Here is a 21,699-nt window from a genome sequence, read left to right as displayed (position 1 = left end):
TTCAGGCCAGCATTGAGGCCCTAATTGCACTCAGTCACCTCTACTGGATAAATTACACTGTTTACATGCCTGATCCAAGACTGCTGAACCATTTACCCTTTTCCAAATTCTATTATGGGAAGAGATTACTAGGAGACAGCAGAAGAGAAGAAAATTTGCCCACTGAATCTTGGAAATCTCCAGCCCATGAATCTCTGCAGGCTGTTATATTCTTGAATTCTCCCACATTCTCCATGTTTGTTTCTTATACCATTCATGCTATGCTGATTGAATTGTAATTATTGTGTTCATCCAACTGCCCCTTTTTAAAAAAAAATTCTTGCATCTCTCCAGTCCTCTGGCACCACTCCACAGCCAAGGGTTGCAAGATTACAACTCGAACCTCCTTTGTTTTCACTTTCCTTCCTTCAGTAATCTGGGGTGAACTTAATTTTGACCTGATGATTTTAAATAATGTGCATTAATAATGCACAATTTTTTTTTGAATTTTATTTTGAGTATTTTCAATCAACATGCAGTCAAAATGAAGAACAATCAAAAACATCAATATCAATAACATTAAAATAATATAAATATTGATCCATGTGTCAATATTAAAGAAAATGAGGAGAAAAGAAATGCTCAAATATTCTTCTTGCTTTTGGATTGCTGAACATATTCTGTAATGTTGTTACTGCCTTACATTTGGTTTGTGATTTATTTACAGTGTGCAGGTTAATGAAAATACCACATCCTTCATACAGGCTTTGAGGCACCACATTGAGCCCAGTACGCAGTTGGTAAATATGAAAGATATGTCTGCACATTTTTTTTGCATTGAGATATTACAAAGATACTTTGATTACATTGAATATTTTGCTAAATACCAATAACTAACGGCCATGTTATTTCATGCTATGATGTTGTCAACTGATGAAGAAGATGCTTCCATTTTACATTGATTCCATTCCATATCTTGAGGCCACTTAACAGCCTCCCTAAAATACAAATAAAAGGTTGTAAATAGAAGCAGCAAGACATTGGTCAGCTTTATTGTACTGAGAGTTCGATTGCACTGGTAAGATGCATAGAACAGTTTTATCCTTTATCCAAACCAGAATTGGATTTTTTTTAAGGTAAATCATTCCACCTCATTATTCTTCATGAGTTTGCAATTTTCATCATTCTTCTGGAAAAACCCACCTCACTTATCCAGCTTGAGAAATTGTTCTCCGGTGGTCACATTCCTTTTGGTGCAGTTGGAGCTAAATACTTATCTGAGCTTATCTTTCTTCCCCCATAAGCTTTGTGTTGACACAGTATCCTTGGTTAGCTATGCAAATCAAGTTTATTTATCAAAGCAAACAGAATGATGGATTTCATTGGCAATTTGGTTGGCTTATTTAAGTATTTCTGAATTTAATTCAGAGCTAGCATAACTCATTTATTTGTTTTTGAAGAAAGAATTTCCTTGCCCAAAGTCTTTTCGATCCTGAGTGGGTAGCAGACCCCTGCTGCCTCTGTGTGATTGGTCTTCCCGATCCCTTCATTCTTATTCTTGAGTGTAGACAAATATTGGTGGTTATAGAAAGTCCAGTGATAACCACAGAAAACAGGCCAATCAGTTCCTCTAGTCTGTGCCGATCATCATCTCCCTAGTCCCACTGACCTGCTCCCATTCCATAACCCTCCGGGCCTCTCCTATCCATGTACCTACCCAATTTATTCTTAAAACACATGATCAAACCTGCATTCACCTCATTAGATGGCAGCTCATTCACACTCCCACCACCCTATGAGTGAAAAACTTCTCCCTAATGTTCCCCCTTAACCTTCCCCTTCATCTTATATTTATCTCCCCCCAATCTAAGTGGAAAAAGCCTATTCGCATCCACTCTGTCTATACATCTCATAATCTTGTCAACCTCTATCAAATCTCCTCTCATTCTTCTTTGCTCCAAGGAATAAAGTCCTAACTTGTTTAATCTTTCTCTGTAACTCAACTCCTGAAGACCTGGCAACATTCTCATAAATCTTCTCTGCACTCATTCAATCTTATTGATATCCTTCCTGGAGTTAGGCACCCAGAACTGCACACAATATTCCAAATTTGGCATCATCATGTCTTAAACAACTTCAACATAACATCTCAACTCCTATACTCAACACCTTGATTTATAAAGGCTAAAATGCCAAAAGCTTTCTTTACAACCCTGCCCACATGTGACACCACCTTCAGGCAACAATGTATCTGTATTCCCAGATCGCTCTACTCCTCCACATTATCTTCCTTCAGCACCTCTGTTCTGCCATTCAGTTTGATGACATTGTACACACTATGTTTCATTCCTATGCTGTTGTTGAATGTTGTCATACCTGAAACCCCTTCCATCAGGTTCCTATCTCTTCCACAGCACGTAATTAGCCTTAATCAACTTTATGGGTGACTGTCCTTGTTACAGTGGTAAATTTTGCCAGGGTTAGAGATAATTATAATTGTAACATCTAAAAGTTACTTAGACAGGGATGTAGATAGGAAAGGTTTAGAGGGATACGGGCCAAGCACAGGCAAATAAGATTAGCTTCTAACTTAGTGATGTCTTAGAGAAGCATGTTTCCACCAAACAGGAAGGAAATGTGGCCTGTTTAAAAAAAAAAATCATCATTTGCTTTTGGTGAATTGGCCATCATGAACACCAATGTTTATGCCAATATGTTCTTAACATAAACATTTCTTGAATCGTAGGTGTTGTGCATCCTACCCTCAAGTCAAAGGGATAAATATGATTGCATAAAGAAATTTGTGTGCCTAGAAAAACCAACCCCAAGTCAATGTGTCATGGCCCGAACACTGAACAAGGCAAATATTAGGAGTATCGTCACTAAAATTGCTCTGCAGATGGCCTGCAAAATAGGTGGAGAATTGTGGATGGTGGAAATTCCTGTGAGTACTTATTACCAGATCATCCCCAAAGCTAAAACTTGTCTTTTTATTTGATTTTCATTGATCTCAACATGTTCATTTTTACCATTCAATTTGCATTAATTTACATGTTTATATACTATTTAAAGCCAATCTGTAAATGTATGATTGTTTTCAACTACCTCTGCAGCCAGTTGATGTTCAACAGATGTCATTGATCAACTCTAAATCTTTTTCCACAGGTTGGCTCTGTGAATGCAGAGCTGGTGGAAAGGAGAAATAGGGAAGAGGAAGGGGAGAGATGGGGGCGGGGGGGGGGTCCTAACAGAAACCAGAGAAGTTGATGTTAATGCCATTTGGTTGGAAGGGGCCCAGACGGAATTTGAGGTGTTGTTTCTCCACTTTGCGGGTGATCTCAGTCTGGCAATGTTCGAGAACATTGAAATAGATTGCCAATGAGAGATTCCCCGCTTTTGTGGCAGACAGATCTAAGATGCTGAATGAAGCGATCTCCCAGGCTGCGTCCAGTCTCTCTGATGTAGAGGAGACCACAACAAGAGGACCAAATGTTATGGAGGACCCCTGCAGATCTAGAAGTGAAGTGTGGCTTTATTTGGACCCAGAATCGTGGTGAGGGTGGTGGTGTTGACACAAATGTAGCACTTCCTGCAGTCACAGGGGTGGGTGCCAAGGGGGTGAATGGTGGGAAAGGAGGAGTGGACTAGTGAGTCACAAAGTGAGTGGTCCATGCAGAAGGTGGAGATGGGAATGTGTTATGTCTGGTGCTGGGATGATGGTGGAAATGATAGAGAATAGTGGGATAGTAGTTGAGAACAAAGTGAATCCTATTCTTGTTGCATGTAGCAGCAAACAGAGCTAGGGTAAATGTGCAGGTAATGGAGGATATGCAGTTGAGGGCTGAGTTAATAGTAGTAGAGAGGAAGCCATGTTTTTTGAAGAAGGGGGACATCTTGAATCAACTGACATGGAAAACTTTGTCCTGGAAGCAGATGCAACAGAGATGGGAGAATTGTGAGATATGAATGGAATCCTTACAGGAGACCAGGTGTAGTCGAGGTAGCTGTGGGAGTTGTATAAAATGTCTCTCAAGTGTTGGTATCTTAAAGGTCTGAGAAATTGAGAAAAGGGAGAGTCTTGCTAGAATGAACTGAGTGAATTTGAGGTCAGGGTAGAAATTGGCAGCAAATTGATAAAGTCAATGGGCATATGAGGCAGTACCAAAGACATCATAATGAAGTGGAGGAAGACTTGAAGAGCCTTGCCTGTTAGGCTTGTAGCATGGATTGCTCCATATAACCAACAAATTGCCAGGCTAGCTGAGGCCCATGTGGCTATCCCTTTATCTTGGAGAAAGTGGGATATCAAAGAAGTTATTGAGGGCGAAGACAAGTTTGGCCAGCCATAGGAGGATGGTGTTGGAGAGGGATTGGTTGTCTGTTGACAAGTGTTTTGAGGACTTCAGTAAGTGTATAGTGATCAGATGCCCATGGTAAAGATTAGGCTGTTGGGTTCAGGAAACTGGAAAGCATGTGAAGTATGGTGGATGTAGGTGGGGAGGGACTAGACTAGGGGGAACACAATGGAGTCGAGGTAGAGTGATAGGAGCAGGTAGGAAGGATCCACAATTGAATTTGTGGACTTTGGGTAGAAGGTAGAATTGAGCAGTGCAGGGTTGAGATACAATAAGATTGGAGGTAATGGAAGGGAGATGACCAAAGTGATAAGTTCAGAGATATTTCTGAGACAGTGGTTTGATGAGTTTTGGTGGGGTCTTGTTGAAGGGGTAAGTAAGATGAGGTGTCTGAGAATTGTCACCTGGCTTTGGCTAGATAGAGGTCAGTGCACCAGACCACAACAGCACCACCCTTGTCTGCAGATTTGATAGTGAATTTGGGATTGGTACAGAGAGTGTGGAGGGCAAGGTGTTTTGAGGGGGTAAGATTAGAATAAGTGAGGGGAGCAGTGAAGTCGAGAAGGTTGATGTCTCAGCAACAATTAGAAATATAAAAGTCCAGAATTGGAACCAGGTGTCCTGGAGGAGAAAGAAGGTTTACAGTTGAAGAAGGGTTCTGAAGTGGGGGGGGGGGGGGAAAATGAGGGGCGTGGAGTAGCCTGGTTTGTGGAAGAAGGCATGGAGACAGAGCCAAGGAAAGAAGAGTTCGGCATCATGGCATGACAGAACTCATTGAGGTGTGGGCAAAGGGGGTGGAAGGTGAGGCCTCTTTTGAGAGGGGGTTGGAGGGGATGGTACAAACCTGGTAGGGGTTGGAGTGGGGGTCATTGGGGTGGATCAGAGGTTGGAGGGTCGGGTGGGTGAGAGGGGCTGAGGTGAAGGTTTGCGACAGAGGTTCGGTCCTATAGGCTGCTAGGGCCAGTATGGTTTTGATAATTTTAAAGATAAAACTTTATTCTGCAGTTAAAATCCCTAATGGTGATTGGTATTGACATTAACCGAGATATACTTAGCAAAGGGACGTATGTTGGATTTGTGGCAAGCATCAACAGCACAGTCACAAAGTAAGTTCAGTTTAGTTTTATTTTAATGATTCCCAAATCTTCAAGTATTAAATTTCCATTGAACTTTCAGAATATAATTTCCCAATGAATACTTTCTGAAGTATAATTTTCTTGGGTTTTTGCAATGCTCAGTTAGTTTACTACTGAGATTATTTTCACATTGTTGAGGGAACAGGGTTTGTTAATCTGGGAATTCCTAAATCTTTACCTTTTCAAAAGCTTGCTGCATTTTCAGAAATTTGTATTTAAAAAAACTTTATTTATAATATATAAAACACAAAGATATATAAAAAACCCATAATAATATATTGTAGTGGGGTGAATGGGTGAAATTTGTATTCTTGAAGAAAAAGGACTTAGTAACCTTGTTATCCACTGTGGGCATCTGACCTAGGCAGTGGCCAGCATATTTAAAGAGGGAAGAACTTGATTTTTCCATGCCTGATGTTATTCTCATTAGTCCACTTTTGAAGAAGCCAGAACACTACAGAATAGTACATGCCCTCCTCTGGAAGTGGCACCGTCTAGGGGAAGTCAGCAAACTATGCCCTCTTATTGTATGATATAGCAGCAGAACTTCTCAATTATGGGTGATACATTTCTAATAATACAGATTTACCCTGCTTTATGAAACTAGAGCATTCCTATGAAACCTTTCACAAGCTGAAATAGCGTAAAGTGAAGACCCATTCATTACTAGTGAAGGCTATTTTTGTAAAAATGAAAAACCCATTCAAAACCTATTCAAATTACTTTCATAAAAATGAACACAGATTTCTTTGTAAAATCGAATTTTCATAGAGTATTCGTGTAACAGGGTATACTTGTATATGGTACTGATAGTTGTGCAGCTCCTACCCACTACTGTACTGGCTAAAGAGAGAGGACAGATGCATCTCTGCACATTTACAAACCAAGACTGTCAGGTCTCCTTGAAATAGATGGAGCAACTGTGGAAACAATATTTAAGAAGCATACAATTGTCCACCTGATGGTAGATTGCCATGACAATTGATTTTTTTTTTTTACCCTCATTCAAATTATTCCTAAGAAAAGGAAGTTCTTAATGTGTACCATTCTTAACCCAACTAAAAATGGTGCAATTTTGATGTTTTGGGACAATGAAAGATGATTTTCCCATGTTATCTTGTGTGTAATAACTATTGCAAAACAATCAATATAGATTTAATTTTTTTAAATCAATCTTAATATGTATCCATTTACTAATCATAATACTTCAATGGATGGATTTCTCTGCAGATGGTTTTGTCGCTGTATCTTTCAGCCTTCTGGTGTTGAAGTAGCTGATTGCTTGAAGGTTTGCATGAAAGGTATGACTACCACCCTGTTTTTATTTGCTAATTCTGTTTAACAATAAACATTATACATTTTTGTACCTGTATAACATTGTTGTGATAAGGACATTAATCTGGCTTTAGTGCTTGAGAACTCAACCCCAGCCTCACAAGTTGATGATACCTGACAAAATCTAGTCATTTGTGGATTAGCCCAGGTGCGAGAATTTAACAATAGGATTTTCTAGACTGTTGTAAATATTAGACATACTCAACAAAGGAGACATGGTATATTCCACTATTCCCACATGAATTGGTGATTTTAAACCTTGAGTTAAGCTATAGAAGGGCTAAAAATGTTCCCTGGCCAATCCATCATGATAATTTATTAAACACTACCCACTTGCCGCCATGACATAGTTTTAATAAGGACATTACCGATGCTTGAACATCAGCTGTCTGGCCACCTCCATGCCAGAGACCCTTCCGCAAGGCAGATGAAGCCACAAGTGGCAATCAAGCCTTAGATGTAGAACTTGTAGTCCTCCTGACAGATTTACCCAGATGATCTTTGATAGCTCAATATTGTGAAAGCCATTTTCACTGTTATTCAAAGATCTTCAAAAATAATTGAAGTAGACCAAATAAAAAAAGATGAATTTAAAAGTTTGAAAAGTAAAATATACAGCAAATTTCTGCAAACTAATTTTAAAATTGTGAAGCAAAGCAAATTTAAGAACTTCTCCCGAGCATTATCAGTAGCCCCATTCAAATGAATGAACTACCATAAGTAGTACATCTAAGGAGACAATTATGAAGCGAAGAGGTCTACACAATACTAGATTAAGCAGAACTGTACAGTGAGTTATTTTGATGTTTTCCCTGCCTGTGTTTGACACTAATACTGGATTTCCAGACAATGTACCTGTATAATGGGCATACATTGCAATCTTTTTGCAAGAATTGATTGCCCTCAACTATAAACTTAATGGAAATTAAATTGGTCGTTATTTATTTATTGGCTCCAGTGAAAGAGTCTTGAAAGTATTACTCAATCAAAAATGTAATTTCATAGCCCACGTGATATTTTGTAGGTGCTTTACATAAATGGCTAGAAGTGAATCATGACTTTCCAGGCCGCATTGTGGTTTATCGTGATGGTGTAGGTGATGGGCAACTTATGACATTGGTTGAGTATGAAGTGCCTCAAATACTTGACAGCTTCAAGATAGTCAATTCAGATTATAGGTAAGGATCAACTTCTTTCTTTATAGAAACATCAAACTAGAACAGTAAGCTCACTAACACACACAAATGTGTGGTAATGACATACAGTAAAATCCCCGTTATTAATTAGCTAGGGAAAAAATACATTTTAAAAAATTGCAAAAAGTAAATAGGTAAAAAATATGAAAGTTTAAAATTGCCACCCCCCAGCAGTTAGTTTGCCAGTCATGCAACATGCAATCTTAAGTAACCAGAAAATTCACTTATCTGGTATAGGTGTGGGATACTGGGGATTTTACTGTACTTAACTTTGGCTTTCTGTATTGAAACCTTTTAAAAGGTAAAGCAGTGTAGAACCACTTGAATTTATTATTTAAGTTAAACATGCAGCGTTTTGGCTCTTACCTTAGTTGCTGACCCTTTCATCCCAGAACGTGAGACACCTGCTGATTGAGCAATGTGTCTCTCCGGCACCTACTGTTTTACAGAATTTCTCTCATACATCCAAAGTAGCCTTAATTTCCACCAATATTAGCAGGGCTTATCAGGAGAACCTCTGCCAAAATACAACTCTGATCATTTTTGTTTAAATAATTTGGGAAGCGCTGAAGTAGTACTGAGGTGTTCTCAGCATTCTAATTCACATTATAGCAGTGTAGAGCTCGTTGAAAGAATCAAAGACTTGTTGATCCAAACCAAGGCTTTTATTAGCAAAAGACAGGAGCTCTTCACAGGTGGCCGACCAGTCCGGAATGATTGGACCTGGCTAGGGACACAACCCTTTAAGGCCCAGACAATAGGCGTGGCTTAGCTCTCAGCCAATCGCTGTAAGCACAGTCTAGATACAGTAACTATATACACTATGTACATTGGTGATAGATCTGTACTATCACAAGCAGTGTATCCGTAAATGTTTAATTAAAAGTTGAAATATTTACAAAAGATTATATCATCATATCTCAAATTTCAGATGATGTGGATCACGTTAATTCATTCATATAGGAAGACATTATTTCTGTGCCCAAGGAGCAGTTACAAAGGAAATTTGGAAAATACTAACAAGATTAGATAAAGTCAGCATAAATGTCTGGAGAGGAAATCATTTTTGGCAAACTTATAAGAGGTTTTTTTGAGGATGTATGGGTAGAACAAATAAAGGAAAACCAAAGGAGGTGGTGTATTTGGATATTCAGAATATCTCTGATTAATTCCCACATAAAAAAGATTATAAAATAATGTTGCATAGTGTAGAGCTCGTCGAAAGAACCAAAGACTTGTTGATCCAAACCAAGGCTTTTATTAGCAAAAGACCGGAGCTCTTCACAGGTGGCCGACCAGTCCGGAATGATCCGACCTGGCTAGGGACACAACCCTTTAAGGCCCAAACAATAGGTGTGGCTTAGCTCTCAGCCAATCGCTGTAAGCACAGTCTAGATACAGTAACTATATACACTATGTACATTGGTGATAGATCTGTACTATCACATTCACCCCTTCTTGGAGAATTGACCCGGGAAAAAAAAAAAACAAAAACGAGGGAGAGAATGAAAAGGAAGGGGTAGGTCAAGGACTGTAGCGGTCAGGGGGTCTGACCATCCGGCGTGACCGCCGTGGTGCCGGGATTGGGGTCGCTGGAGTGGTGTCACCAGCGGGCTCATCGGGTGCGACTGCTCCGTCACTCAATTCCCCAGTCGTTTTGTCGGCAGGGTGGCCCGAGTCATTGGGGTGCTGTTGGTCCTTCTGTTGCGGCACGGGGCCTGGAGCATAAGGAGTTGGGGGGTTTGCTGGGTCTACCGCGTCCTGAGCTAGGTCCCGCACCGAAACAGTGTCCTCCCGCCCGTCTGGGAACTCCACGTATGCGTAATGTGGGTTGCCCCTTCCGGGTTCGGCGTCTCCGTGATGTCAGGCGTTGCCGTGCAGGGGAGCCCTCGCTCTCATTGGACGAGAGCTCTGGGGAAGAAGAGTTTGAATGGGATAGTGGCGGTTGAGCTTCACACGAGGCACTGTGTTTGCTGGCGGCCATTTTAGACCTACAGACTGCAGCAAAGTGGCCCTTTTTAAGGCACTTGTGGCACCTGGCTTTTCTTGCTGGGCACTGGGACCTGCTGTGCTTGTCCCTCCCGCAGAAATAACATTTCGGGTTCGCACGGGGCAGGGTAGCAGCAGCCGACAGGCCGTCAGGGGTAGGGTAGAAGGGCACTTTACTCACATCAGAACGAGGGGTCCAGTCCCTAGAGAGCTCGGTGGACTTTAAGGCTGCATCCTCCATTGTGATTGCAATCCAGGCCACGTCCTCTAGTTTTTCTACCCCTTGTTCGAGCAAACGCAGCCTCACTTCGTTTGATCGGAGCCCGGCCACATAGGCATCCCGGACGAGGTCGCTAGTGATCTCGGCAGCAGTTTTGTCCACACAGTTACAGTCCTTGCCCAATGCCTTTAATACTTGTAAATATGCCCTGCTGGACTCGCCGGGCTGTTGTTTCCTCGACGCAAGCATGAGCCGGGCATGAACTCTGTTCACCGGTTGATCATACAGTTCTTTCAGTACCTTTATGGCTGCGGTGTAAGTGGTCTCATCCTGGATGTTCTCGTAGACTCTCAAGGACACCATAGACAGCAATGCTGTTAGACGCTGGTTATCCTCCTCTACCTGAATGAATCTCAGGAAGTTTTCAAAGTTCAGCAGCCAGAAGTTAAAGGCTTTGAAGGCTGTAGCTGACTGTGGGTCGATATCAAGTTTTTCTGGCCGAGTTAAACGCTCCATCCCTTTCAAAAAAAATTCTTTTTGCTAATAAAATTGTAGAGCTCGTCGAAAGAACCAAAGACTTGTTGATCCAAACCAAGGCTTTTATTAGCAAAAGACCGGAGCTCTTCACAGGTGGCCGACCAGTCCGGAATGATCCGACCTGGCTAGGGACACAACCCTTTAAGGCCCAAACAATAGGTGTGGCTTAGCTCTCAGCCAATCGCTGTAAGCACAGTCTAGATACAGTAACTATATACACTATGTACATTGGTGATAGATCTGTACTATCACACATAGTATTAGAGGTAACATGTTAGCATGTATTAATAATTGCTTGAGAGGAAACAGAGAAGAAATAAATGGTCTTTTTTTGGGATGGCACGCAATGATGAAGGGTTACTGTGGGTTCACTGCTTGACCCTCAACTATTACTCATGTTGATTTGGATGAAAGAACACAATTTAATGTTTTGAAGTTTGCCTATGAGATATGCGGCTGACAGGGATTGTAAGTGTGAAAAGGGTTTGAAGCGTCTTCAGGGCAATTTAGACAGATTGTGCAAGTGGCAAAAACCAACTAGGCAGATGCAGCATTACATAAGATATGTGTGAAGTTATCCATTTGGGTAGGAAAAGCAGATGGTGTGTTTTTTAAATGGTGTTGAGATGGGAAATGTTGATGCACAGAGAGACTTGAGTATTCCAGGACATCAGTCACTCACTGAAAGGAGCACCAAGCAATCAGAAAAGCAAATGGTATCTTGTCCTTCATAGCAAAAGTAATTTGCCAGCAAGGATGTCTTGCCAATACCATACTTGGACGGTGCATACAGTTTTGGAGTCCTTGTCTATGGATAAACTTGTCAAAGAAAGAATGCAGCAGAGATTCACTTAACTGATTCTGAAGATGACAGGATTTCCGAATAAGGAGAGATTAGTCAATTAGGTTTGCATTCACTGGACTTGAGAAAAATGAGTGGAGGTCCAATTTCTGAAAGGACTAAACAGACTGAATTTGGGGAAGATGCTCCCCCCAACTTGACCATTCAGAATAAAGGGCAACAGTTAGTCTGAGATAAAGTGAAATTTCTGCACTCAGATGATGTCAATCTGTGAAATTTACTACTTCAGAGGCCAAGTCATTGAATCTATTTAAGAATCAAGTAGTTACATTTTAGATGTCATGGTTTGAATTAAAGAAAATAATGGGAAGATTACACTGAAATTGCTTTTTGGTTCTGATCACATTGAGCATAGAACAGTACAGGCCCTTTGGCCCTAGATATTGTGCTGACACATATATTCCTTAAAAAAAATTCAAAACCCTCCCTACCCCATAACCCTCTATTTTTCTTCCATCCATGTGTCTAAGGGTCTCTTAAATACCCCTAATATTTCAGCCTCCACCTCCGTCCCTGACAAAACATTGCAGGAACCTACAACACTCTGCATTAAAAAAAAACTTACCCCTGATGCCTCTCCTAAACTTCCCTCCCTTCACTTTGTAAACATGTCCTCTGGGGTTTGCTATTCCTGTCCTGGGAAACAACTGCTGGCTGTCCACCAAATCTTGTAGACCTCTATTAAGACCTCTCATCCTTCTATGTTTTTTTTATGTTCCAACTCTGCTAACCTTGCCTCTAAGACTTATTTTAAAATCCAGGTAACATCCTGGTAAATCTCCACTGCACCCTCTCTACAATACTCTAAATATGATTTGTAGAGTTGCAACATGACCTCTCTATTGTTGAACTCAATCCCCTATTACCCATAGGCCTTCTTGATTATCCTATCAACCTGTGCAGCGACCTCAAGGGAGGTATGGATTTGGATCCCAAGGTCCCTCATTTCATCCACACACTTAAGTAACCGACCATTAACCCTGTACTCAACTGTCTGGTTTGTCCCTCTAAATTGCATGACCTCACACTTATCTGGATTAAACTCCATCTGCCATTTTTCCGCCCAACTCTGCATCCTGCCTCTATCCTCTTGAAATCTTCAACAACCTTCAGCTCCATCCACAACTTCTCCAACCTTCGTATCATCCACAAACTTACTGACCCTGCTTCCGCCTTTTCATCCAGGTCATTTATAAAAATCAAATAGCAGGGGTCCCAGAACAGATCCTTGCAGTACTCCACTAGTCACTGACCTCCAGACAGAATATTTTGCTTTCACTATTACTCTCTACTTTCTAACTGCTAGGCAATTTTTTTATTCACACAGCCAAGGTTCCATGGATCCCATGCCTCATGACTTTCTGAACAAGTGTCTCAGAGGGTCCCTTGTCAAATACTTTACTGAAATCCATGTAGACCACACCCACTCCCCTACCCTCATCAATTTCTTTTGTTACCTCCTCAAAATACTCATTTAGGCTTGTGAGGCACAACCTTGCCTTCACAAATCCTTTCTGACTATCCTTGAGTAGACTGGACTTTTCCAAATTCTCATAGATCCTATCCTTAATAAACCACTCCAATAGTTTACACACCACTGACCAAAGACTCACTGATCTATAATTCCCAGGATTCTCCCTATTATCTTTTTTAAATAAGGGGATACGATTGGTATTCTCCAATCCTCTGTCACCTCCGCAGTGGCCAAAGAGGATTGAAGATCATAGCTACTACCCCAGCTATCTCCTCCCTCACTTCTCACAGCAACCTGTGGTGAATCGCTTCCAGCCCCAGGGACTTATCAATGTTGATATTTTTAAGAATATTCAACACTTCCTCTTACTTAACCTTTCATAGTCCAGCACACAGGCCTGTTCTATTCCAATCTCACCCTGATCAAGGTCCTTTTCTCTTGGAAATACTGAAGCAAAATATTTATTTAGGACCTCCCCAACCACCTCTGCCTCCAGACACATTGTCTTCTTTATCCTTTAGTGGCCCCACCTTCATTCTCATAATTTTTCAGTTCTTCACATTAACGTAGAATGGTTTGGGGTTCTCCTTAATCCTACATACCAAGGCCTTCTCACACCCCCTTCGAGCTCTCCTTTCTTCCTGGCTACCATATATTTCTCATGAGCCCTTCTTGTTTCCTGCTAACTATATCTAATTTATGCTTCCTTCTTCCTCTTAACTAGCTGCCTCACCTGCTTCGTCAACCACGGTTCCCTTCTTCTATCATCTTTTCCTTGTGGGACGAGTATCTTGAACCCAGCGCTCTGGTCCCTAAAATTCCTGCACATTAGTTCAGTGCTTTCACCCTTGAATATTTGTTTCCAATCTACTCTTGCTAGTTCCTGTCTCATCCCATCATAATTAGCCCTTTCCCAATTAAGCACTTTACCATTTTGTCTGCTTTTATCCTTTTCCATAGATTTCAGATTTTTCAGAGTACATCACAAACAAACCTGAGATTATTTTCTCCTGCGGGTGAAGCAGAATTACTACTAATTGGTAGTGCAAAACAGAGAAAACAAAAAGAAAATCAATAAAGTGCACAAGTAAGAGACCTTAAATTAGTCTCTGATTGAATTTGTCGTTGAGGAGTCTGACGGTGGAGGGGTAGCAGCTGTTGCTGAACCTGGTTGTATGAGTCATGTGGCACCGATACTTCTTTCCTGATGGCAGTAGCGAGAACAGCGCGCATGCTGCATGGTGAGGGTCTTTGATGATTGCTGCTGCTCTCTGACAGAAGTGCTCCCTGTAGATGTACTCAACAGTGGAGATGGCTTTGCCTGTGATGTCCTGGGCTGTGCCCACTGTCTTTTGGGGGCTTTATGCTCAGGGATATTTGTGTTTCAATACCAGACGGTGATATAGTCCTTCCCCACAAACTCAGAGCACACATCTGCTTTTGACCTTCTGACCTATTCTCTGCATTCACATTCTGGTTCCCACCCCCCTGCCAAACTAATATAAACCCTCCCCAATAGCTCTAGCAAACCTATCCACCAGGATATTGGTCCCCTTCCAGTTCAGGTGCAGCCTGTCCTTTTTGTACAGGTCAGACCTTCCCCAGAAGAGATCCCAAAGATCCACAAATCTGAACCCTTGTCCCCTGTACCAACTCATCAGCCACGCATTCATCTGCCATAATTTCCTATTTCTTCCCTCTCTGGCATGTGATATAGTCAGCAATCCCGAGATTACCATCCTTGAGGTCTTGATTTTTATCATCTTTCCGAACTCTCTACATTCTTTTTTCAAGACCCCATCACTACTCCTATCTATGCCATTGGTCCCTACATGAACCACGACATCTTGCTGCTCACACTCCCCCTCCAGAATCCTGTGAATTTGCTCAGAGACATCCCTGACCCTGGTACTGTAGCTTTAGTCTCGTTCACAGAATCTCCTATCTGCTCGCCTAACCAACAAGTCCCCATTTACCATAGCACTCCTCTTCTACCCCCTTCCCTTCTGAGCTGAGGGACCAGCCTTTGTTCCAGAGATGTGACCACCACGACTTGTCCCTTGTAGATCATGTCCCCTCCCCAACAGTATCCAAAACAGTATACTTATTATTGAGGGGTAAACAGCAACAGGGGTGCTCTGTACCGTCTGCCCATTCCCATTTCCCCTTCCCTATCCTAACAGTCACCCAATTACCTGCCTCCTGACTTTTTGGGGTGACTGTCTCCCTGAAGCTCCTCTCATTCACTACCTCTGCCTCCAGAATGATCCAGAATTAATCCAGCTTCATCTCCATTTCCCTACCTCGGTCTTCGCAGCTGGATGCACCTCTTACAGGTATAGTCGGGAAAAATTGTGCTGTCCCAAATTTCCCACATGCTGCACCCTAGCTACTGTCTCCATTAACACTTCATACCTTGAATAGCAGAAAGTCTGAATAGCCCACTTATTTCTGTTTATTTACACTTAACACCTTGTAAGTTCATAACACAATTGAGTACACATTACCTTTAATTTCTGATAAACAGCAACTATTTCTCTCTCCATCGGTGCATCTAACGTTGTGTGTCCTTAGCATTCTTTGTTTTCATTTCATATTTCCAACATCTGTAGAATTGTATTTGTTTTAATGGATGTCTTTGTATTTTTAGCCCTAAAGTTACCATCATTGTAGTTTGGAAGAAAGGTACCTGTCGATTCTTTGCTGATATAAATGGAATGCTTCAAAATCCACCAGTTGGCACATTGATTGACAGTGAAGCTACTCATCCTGAATGGTTTGTAAAAAGTATATATATAAATAGAGTGAATTCCACATCAAATTACCTACAGTTCTGAAATTCTTTTGAGGTAATCACGCCAGCTGAGACATTATAGTCTAACTTGGATAATGTTTGACAAACTCTGTGCTAGTCTGCAGCAATAGTTTGAGGAGCTTCCACAAAATGAGACATCCATTTCCCTCTCTCTAAGCCAGATATATTTCATTGGAGTTCAGAAAAATGTAAGGAGATCTTTAGAAACACATAAAATTGTGAAAGAAATAGGTAAAGATAGAAGCAGCTTACCATTCGTAGGTGAGAATAGAATGAGGGTACATGGTCACAAGGTTCATGGAGGTAGACTTCAGAGCGAGATGAGGAGAAATCATTTCTCCTAGGGAGTAGTGAATCTGTGGAACTATCTTCCCAATGATGCAGAGGCTTCCTCATTAAATGTTGGCCTGTGCTCCTTCCACCATCATTTTATCCTGACACCTGTCTGCTTTTTGCTCATACCTTAATGAAGGGCTCAGACCTGAAGCATTGGTTAGTATCCTTATCTTTGCCACATAAAGAATGCTGCGTGACTTACTGAGTTTCTCCAGCATTTTTGTGTAAATTAGATTTTTGAATCATAGAGGAATTAAGGGCTATAGGTATCTGGTGCACAAGTGGAGCTGAGTCCATGGCCAGATCAGCCACGACCTCATTAAATAGTGCAGCTGGAACCGTGGGCCTGATGGGCTACTCTTGCTCCTATTTCTTTTGTTCTTAGGAGCCAGTAATCATCTTCATGCCTCTTTTCCCTATCGCATTCTGTAGCCTTGTCTCTAGCCTCTGTCTAATTGAACATTTAGGTATGGGCAGGTGGAAGTTTTTTCCTATGATGTCCTTGTCAGAGACTGATGGAAGTTTTGGCCTCTTACCAGAAGCAGTCAGACCATTATGTTTAAAGCCAATAAACTAGCCTCCAATATTGGTGTCAGAGTGGATCACAATATGATGATATTAACTTGATTTTCCTTCTGATGTTGATAGGTATGACTTTTTCCTCATTAGTCAGTGTGCACGTCAAGGCACAGTTTCCCCAACACACTACAATGTAGTGTACGACAACAGTCGCATGAAGCCAGATCACGTACAGAGGTTAACCTACAAGTTGTGTCACCTTTATTACAACTGGACTGTAAGTAGAATTATTAAAAGGCAGGATTAATTGCTTTTAGAGCTGTTATATTCACCTCTACATCATCCACTTGTTTTGCAGTAATTGTTTTGTGATAAACTTAGCACTACACTGTTTATCAAGGATAGAATTACTCGGCCAATATCAGTTAATGAACTATCTAATAAATTAATCAAAAGAGGTCTTAATCTGGAAAGTGAACAATGTAAAAAGCAATATTTGATTATGAATATCTGAACATCTTTTATCTGTATGTAAACGCTCATTTAATGAAAGTTGAACTTAAAGAATGTGGTTTTGTGTCAGTTTTATACAATTTAGACCAGTGGTTCTCAACCTTTATCTTTCCACTCACTACCATTTTAAGTATTCCCTATGCCAGGATTGCTTAAGGTGGTATGTGGGTGGAAAGAAAAAGTTTGAAAACCACTGTTTTAATCGTCCCTAATTGACTCGTTATGTGCATGGTTTCATAACTCCAAAGGAAATGGGCCAATGACAATTTTTCTCATGCCAATTATTTCAGTAACAATTGGGTCAAGAGCAGTGATTCTCAACCTTCCCTTCCCATTCACATACCACCTGAAGCAATCCCTTACTAAGCACAGAGCACTGATGGCATAGGGATTACTTCAAGTGATATGTGAGTGGAAAGAAAAAAGGTTGAGAACCACTGTTGTGCACCCAATTGGCTGATTGGTCTCCTGTGTTATAAGGACAACTTATTCAGAAGAGAAGACTCTTTTCTTAAATTGGGGTTCAGTCTTGATCTTGGTCTCAACAACTGATGGAAAATGTGGTTGATATCATGGATTAGAATTTCCAGCACTATCTAAAAGTGCTTTATTCATTAAAATCTAATTTCATAAATCTGTTTATCTTGATTAAAGGATTGCTTTGAAGAGTTAGGGATGAAAAGAATTAAAGTAAAATAGTAGCAGCTAATTGTTAAAGTCCCCAGCAAGCATGGCAGCGAACTGCTGAGGGGCGTACCTTCTCCCTTGCTACCATTCATGGCCCTAAAATAGTCCTTCCAAATGAAGAAACACTTCTTTTGAGAATCTGCAGGGGTCATCTACTGCATCTAGTGTGGTCTCTTCTACATTGGAGACACTCAACGCTGACTGGGAGATCATTTCATTGAGCAGTTCGGCTTTGTCCACCACATTAACAAAGATCTCCTTCAATTCTACGCCCCATTCCCTTGATGACATATCTGTTCATGGTCTCATGCATGCCAGACTGAAAGCACCCACAAATTGGAGGGAACAACATCTCATATTCCATTTGGGCACCTTCCAACCAGATAGGATTAACATCAACTTCCAGTTTCCATTAGGCCACCCCCCAAACAATATTTCTCCTTTGCTCTAGCTCTTTCTGTCTCTCTCCTTTCCTCCAGCTCTCCATTCACAGATCCTCTCCTGTCCAATTATCACCTTTTACCTGTGCTCCTCCCCTTTCTTCTCCCCCAGCCTTCATTCATGTGCCTGCCTACTTTTTACTCACACCTTGCAGAGACTCAGGCCGAAACATTTGTTATATATCTTTATCTCTTATGGATGCTGAGTTCCTCAGCATTTCTGTGTTTTTGCTGACCTCTGAAGTAAATTTAAGTTAGAGCTATCCTCCCAGCAGGAGTCTCCAGGAACAACACATGTGTATCACATTTCACACCCTACCAGTGGAGTTGACGGGAGCAGTATTCCACATTCTAATCAGATGACTTACGACTTCACCTTGAAAAATGCAACATTTTTGTCTATTATAAAGTCATTTTAGGAGCTTGCAAATTTTTAATTTGGAAAGTTTGGAAGTTGAAGAATGGACCAAACACATCCATCAGCTATTTGTTGCTGTTTCCAGTGTTAGATCTTTTCATCATTAATTCCCTCCTTTTTTCTATTTATTGTATTAACTGTTCATCAAACATAAGTAGAGTTGTTTTCAGTCAGAGTGAATTCTTCAAAAGCTCTGCCCCCAAGGATTGTGGAGGTTCAGTCATTGCTCATATTAAAATGGAGTTTGAGAGATTTCTACATATTCCATATTCAAAGAATCAGGAAAAATGAGAATAGGGCAGGAATATAGTTAATTTAGAAGATCAGTGTTGATCTTTTTGAATTGTGAAGCATGTTAGAGAGATCAAATGCCTTACATCTGGTCCTATTTCTTGTATGGTGAGAGAAGATGTTCATGGATTTGGTCTTATTTCTGATCAAAGTATAGTAAGCCCAACCTGGTTCAAGTTTATTGTTATGTGTACTGAGGAACAGTGAGAAAGTTCATTTGTGAGCAGTTCAGTGAGTCAATCCATACGTAGCACCACAGTAAAAGCACTGTACAGAGTGAAGAGTTACAGAGAAAGATCAGTCAGAACAGAGCAAGACAATCTTATTTTACAATTGTAAAGTTTGTTCAGGAGTCTATATTGGCAAGAAAGAAATTGTCCTGGGGATCTGGTGGTATGTGATCTTACACGTGTATCTTTTTCCATCAGGATGAGGTAGAAGGGAGATGAGTCTTTTAATATGTTGGCAAATTTTCCAAGGTAGTGGGAAATATGGATGGAGTTGATTGAGGTGGAGATATTTGTGTGATGGTCTGAGCTGCATTCACAAATTCAACAATTCTTGTGGACTGGGGTAAGTTTCCAAACTAGGTGGTGATGCATCCTGGCAGGGTGCTTTTGATGGATGGTGCAGGTGAATCTGAATTTCCTCAGGCATTTGAAAAAGTAGAGGCACTGGTGTGATTTCTTAACCATCACGTGAACAAAATTTGACTAGGAGACATTGCTGGATATGTTTACCCCTGAGAACTACCGTCTCTGATTTTGCACTGTTGATGAGGGCAGGGAAATGAGCTCCATCTTTCTTTGAGAAGTCCATGACCAGCTCTGTAGTTTGGCTGTCATTGAGAGGGAGGTGGTTGTCCTGTCATGACAATAAAGAAGATAGCCATTTTATCTTCTTTCTATATTCTAATGTTGTTGTTTGAGATTAAGCTGCTAATGGTGGTGTCATCTGTGATTTTATAGATGAAAATGAAGCAGTGTTTGGCCACCCAGTCATGGGTGTATGAGTAGGGAGCTGAATATGCAGCCCTGCTGGACACCAGATTTAAGGGTGGTTGTGGAGGAGGTGCTGTCACCAGTCATAACTGATCTACTGGGCATGGATTGAGAGTAAAAGGGGAAAAGTTGAAGGGAAACTTAAGGGGGAATTTCTTCATGCAGAGGGTGATGGGGGTATAGAATGAACTTCCAAGAGTGGTGGTAGAAGCGAGATGGATGTTAATATTCAAGGAAACGTTGGATAGGTATATGAACGGGAGAGGTGTGGAGGGTTATGGGCCTAATGCAGGTCAGAAGATGTTCGGCATGGACTAGTAGGGCCAATCTGGCCTGTTTCTATGCTGTAAATGGTTGTATGGTTACCAAGATTTAATAATATAAAATATCTTGGTGATCTTGATCCTAAAGCAGATGATATTTTTGTAGAAAATGTAATTTAAGCTGAAGATGTTCTTTTGTGGTCTTCTTTGAAATGCTCTCACTTAAAAGCATTCATTTAAAATTACTATTCCCTGTAATTTCTTTTTTAAAAATTATTAGTATCTTTCATACATTTCAAATTATCTTGCTGTAACATTACATAACAGATATTAAATAATTTTCAATTTTCACCCCCCCACTATCCCCAACTCCTACAGAGAGGAAAAAAAAAGAACACATTCATTGTAATAATGAGATGATTATGATAAATTTTGTTAAATATGGGAGCCTTATATGAGATTTATGAATATAGTCTAATCCAGACCTTCTGATTTAATCTCTTCCCCCCCCCTGAAAATATGGTACTTTCATCAAGATATATATTATGGTATTATTAAGGTGGTTATAATTATTATTCCCTGTAATTTCTTGAAAACAGGATTTGGAAACATGATTAGTATGTGCTGCTTATCAGAATCAACTTTCTTCAAAGATTTAATAGAACGTCCTTCCTACAACCTATTAGAAAACTCCATCTGTTGGCATAAATTTACTTGCATCTTATGCTCACTACAATTAAACTATCTTCGTTAATGTGACGTAGCCCAATAAGAAGTTCATCAAATTATTCAACTTGGTTTTTTTTCCCACTAAATTTCATATCATTTACTTCATTAAAAGTTTTGGTCAAATGTTTTGAACTTGTTTTTGATAACTTTTCATCATTTATTTTTGTCTTTTTGCAGGGTGTGGTACGCGTTCCAGCTCCATGTCAATATGCAAGCAAGCTTACAAGTTTGGTGGCTCAGAATGTTCATAGAGAGCCTGGCCTGGAGTTGGCGGATTGCCTTTTCTTTCTGTAAAACTAAATTATCCAGCATGTTGTTAGTGCAATTTATTTTAAGTTCCTGAAAAACCAAATTGTTATGCATGTTAGGTTGATTGTGAAATTCTCAATAGTTTACATTTTAGCAAGACTCCATGTTAATGTTTGAGAAGTTCCTTTTGGTTCTGACATTTCCTTTAAATGAAAACAGATCTTGTTAAATTTTTAATCAGTCTTTCAAAATCTGATCTGCTAAAAACAAAATCATAAATCCATGGTGATCTTGCACATTACCTGAAATATAGTATTTTCCTAGCACAGGTAATTTACTTTAACTTTCAACTTCA

General features: G+C 40.5%; 1 protein-coding gene across 1 annotated transcript in view; it reads left to right on the top strand.

Annotated features, from left to right (window-relative positions):
• The window catches only part of LOC138740046 (piwi-like protein 4), a 91,281-nt gene extending 69,796 nt beyond the window's left edge, over positions 1-21,485 (top strand). Inside the window, exons 12-19 of the mRNA XM_069892486.1 lie at positions 707-779; positions 2,726-2,923; positions 5,340-5,440; positions 6,701-6,771; positions 7,830-7,983; positions 15,734-15,859; positions 16,883-17,030; positions 21,273-21,485. Of these exons, the coding sequence (XP_069748587.1) occupies positions 707-779; positions 2,726-2,923; positions 5,340-5,440; positions 6,701-6,771; positions 7,830-7,983; positions 15,734-15,859; positions 16,883-17,030; positions 21,273-21,389 (988 nt within the window). The 3' untranslated portion in view covers positions 21,390-21,485. The remainder of the gene's footprint in view (positions 1-706; positions 780-2,725; positions 2,924-5,339; positions 5,441-6,700; positions 6,772-7,829; positions 7,984-15,733; positions 15,860-16,882; positions 17,031-21,272) is intronic.
• Positions 21,486-21,699: the final 214 nt, after the last annotated feature.

This window comes from Narcine bancroftii, chromosome 7, assembly GCF_036971445.1.
Source record: "Narcine bancroftii isolate sNarBan1 chromosome 7, sNarBan1.hap1, whole genome shotgun sequence".
NCBI classification, from domain to species: Eukaryota; Metazoa; Chordata; class Chondrichthyes; order Torpediniformes; family Narcinidae; genus Narcine; species Narcine bancroftii.
Note: the sequence above shows the minus strand (reverse complement) of the source record. Positions and strands in the feature narration are given on the sequence as shown.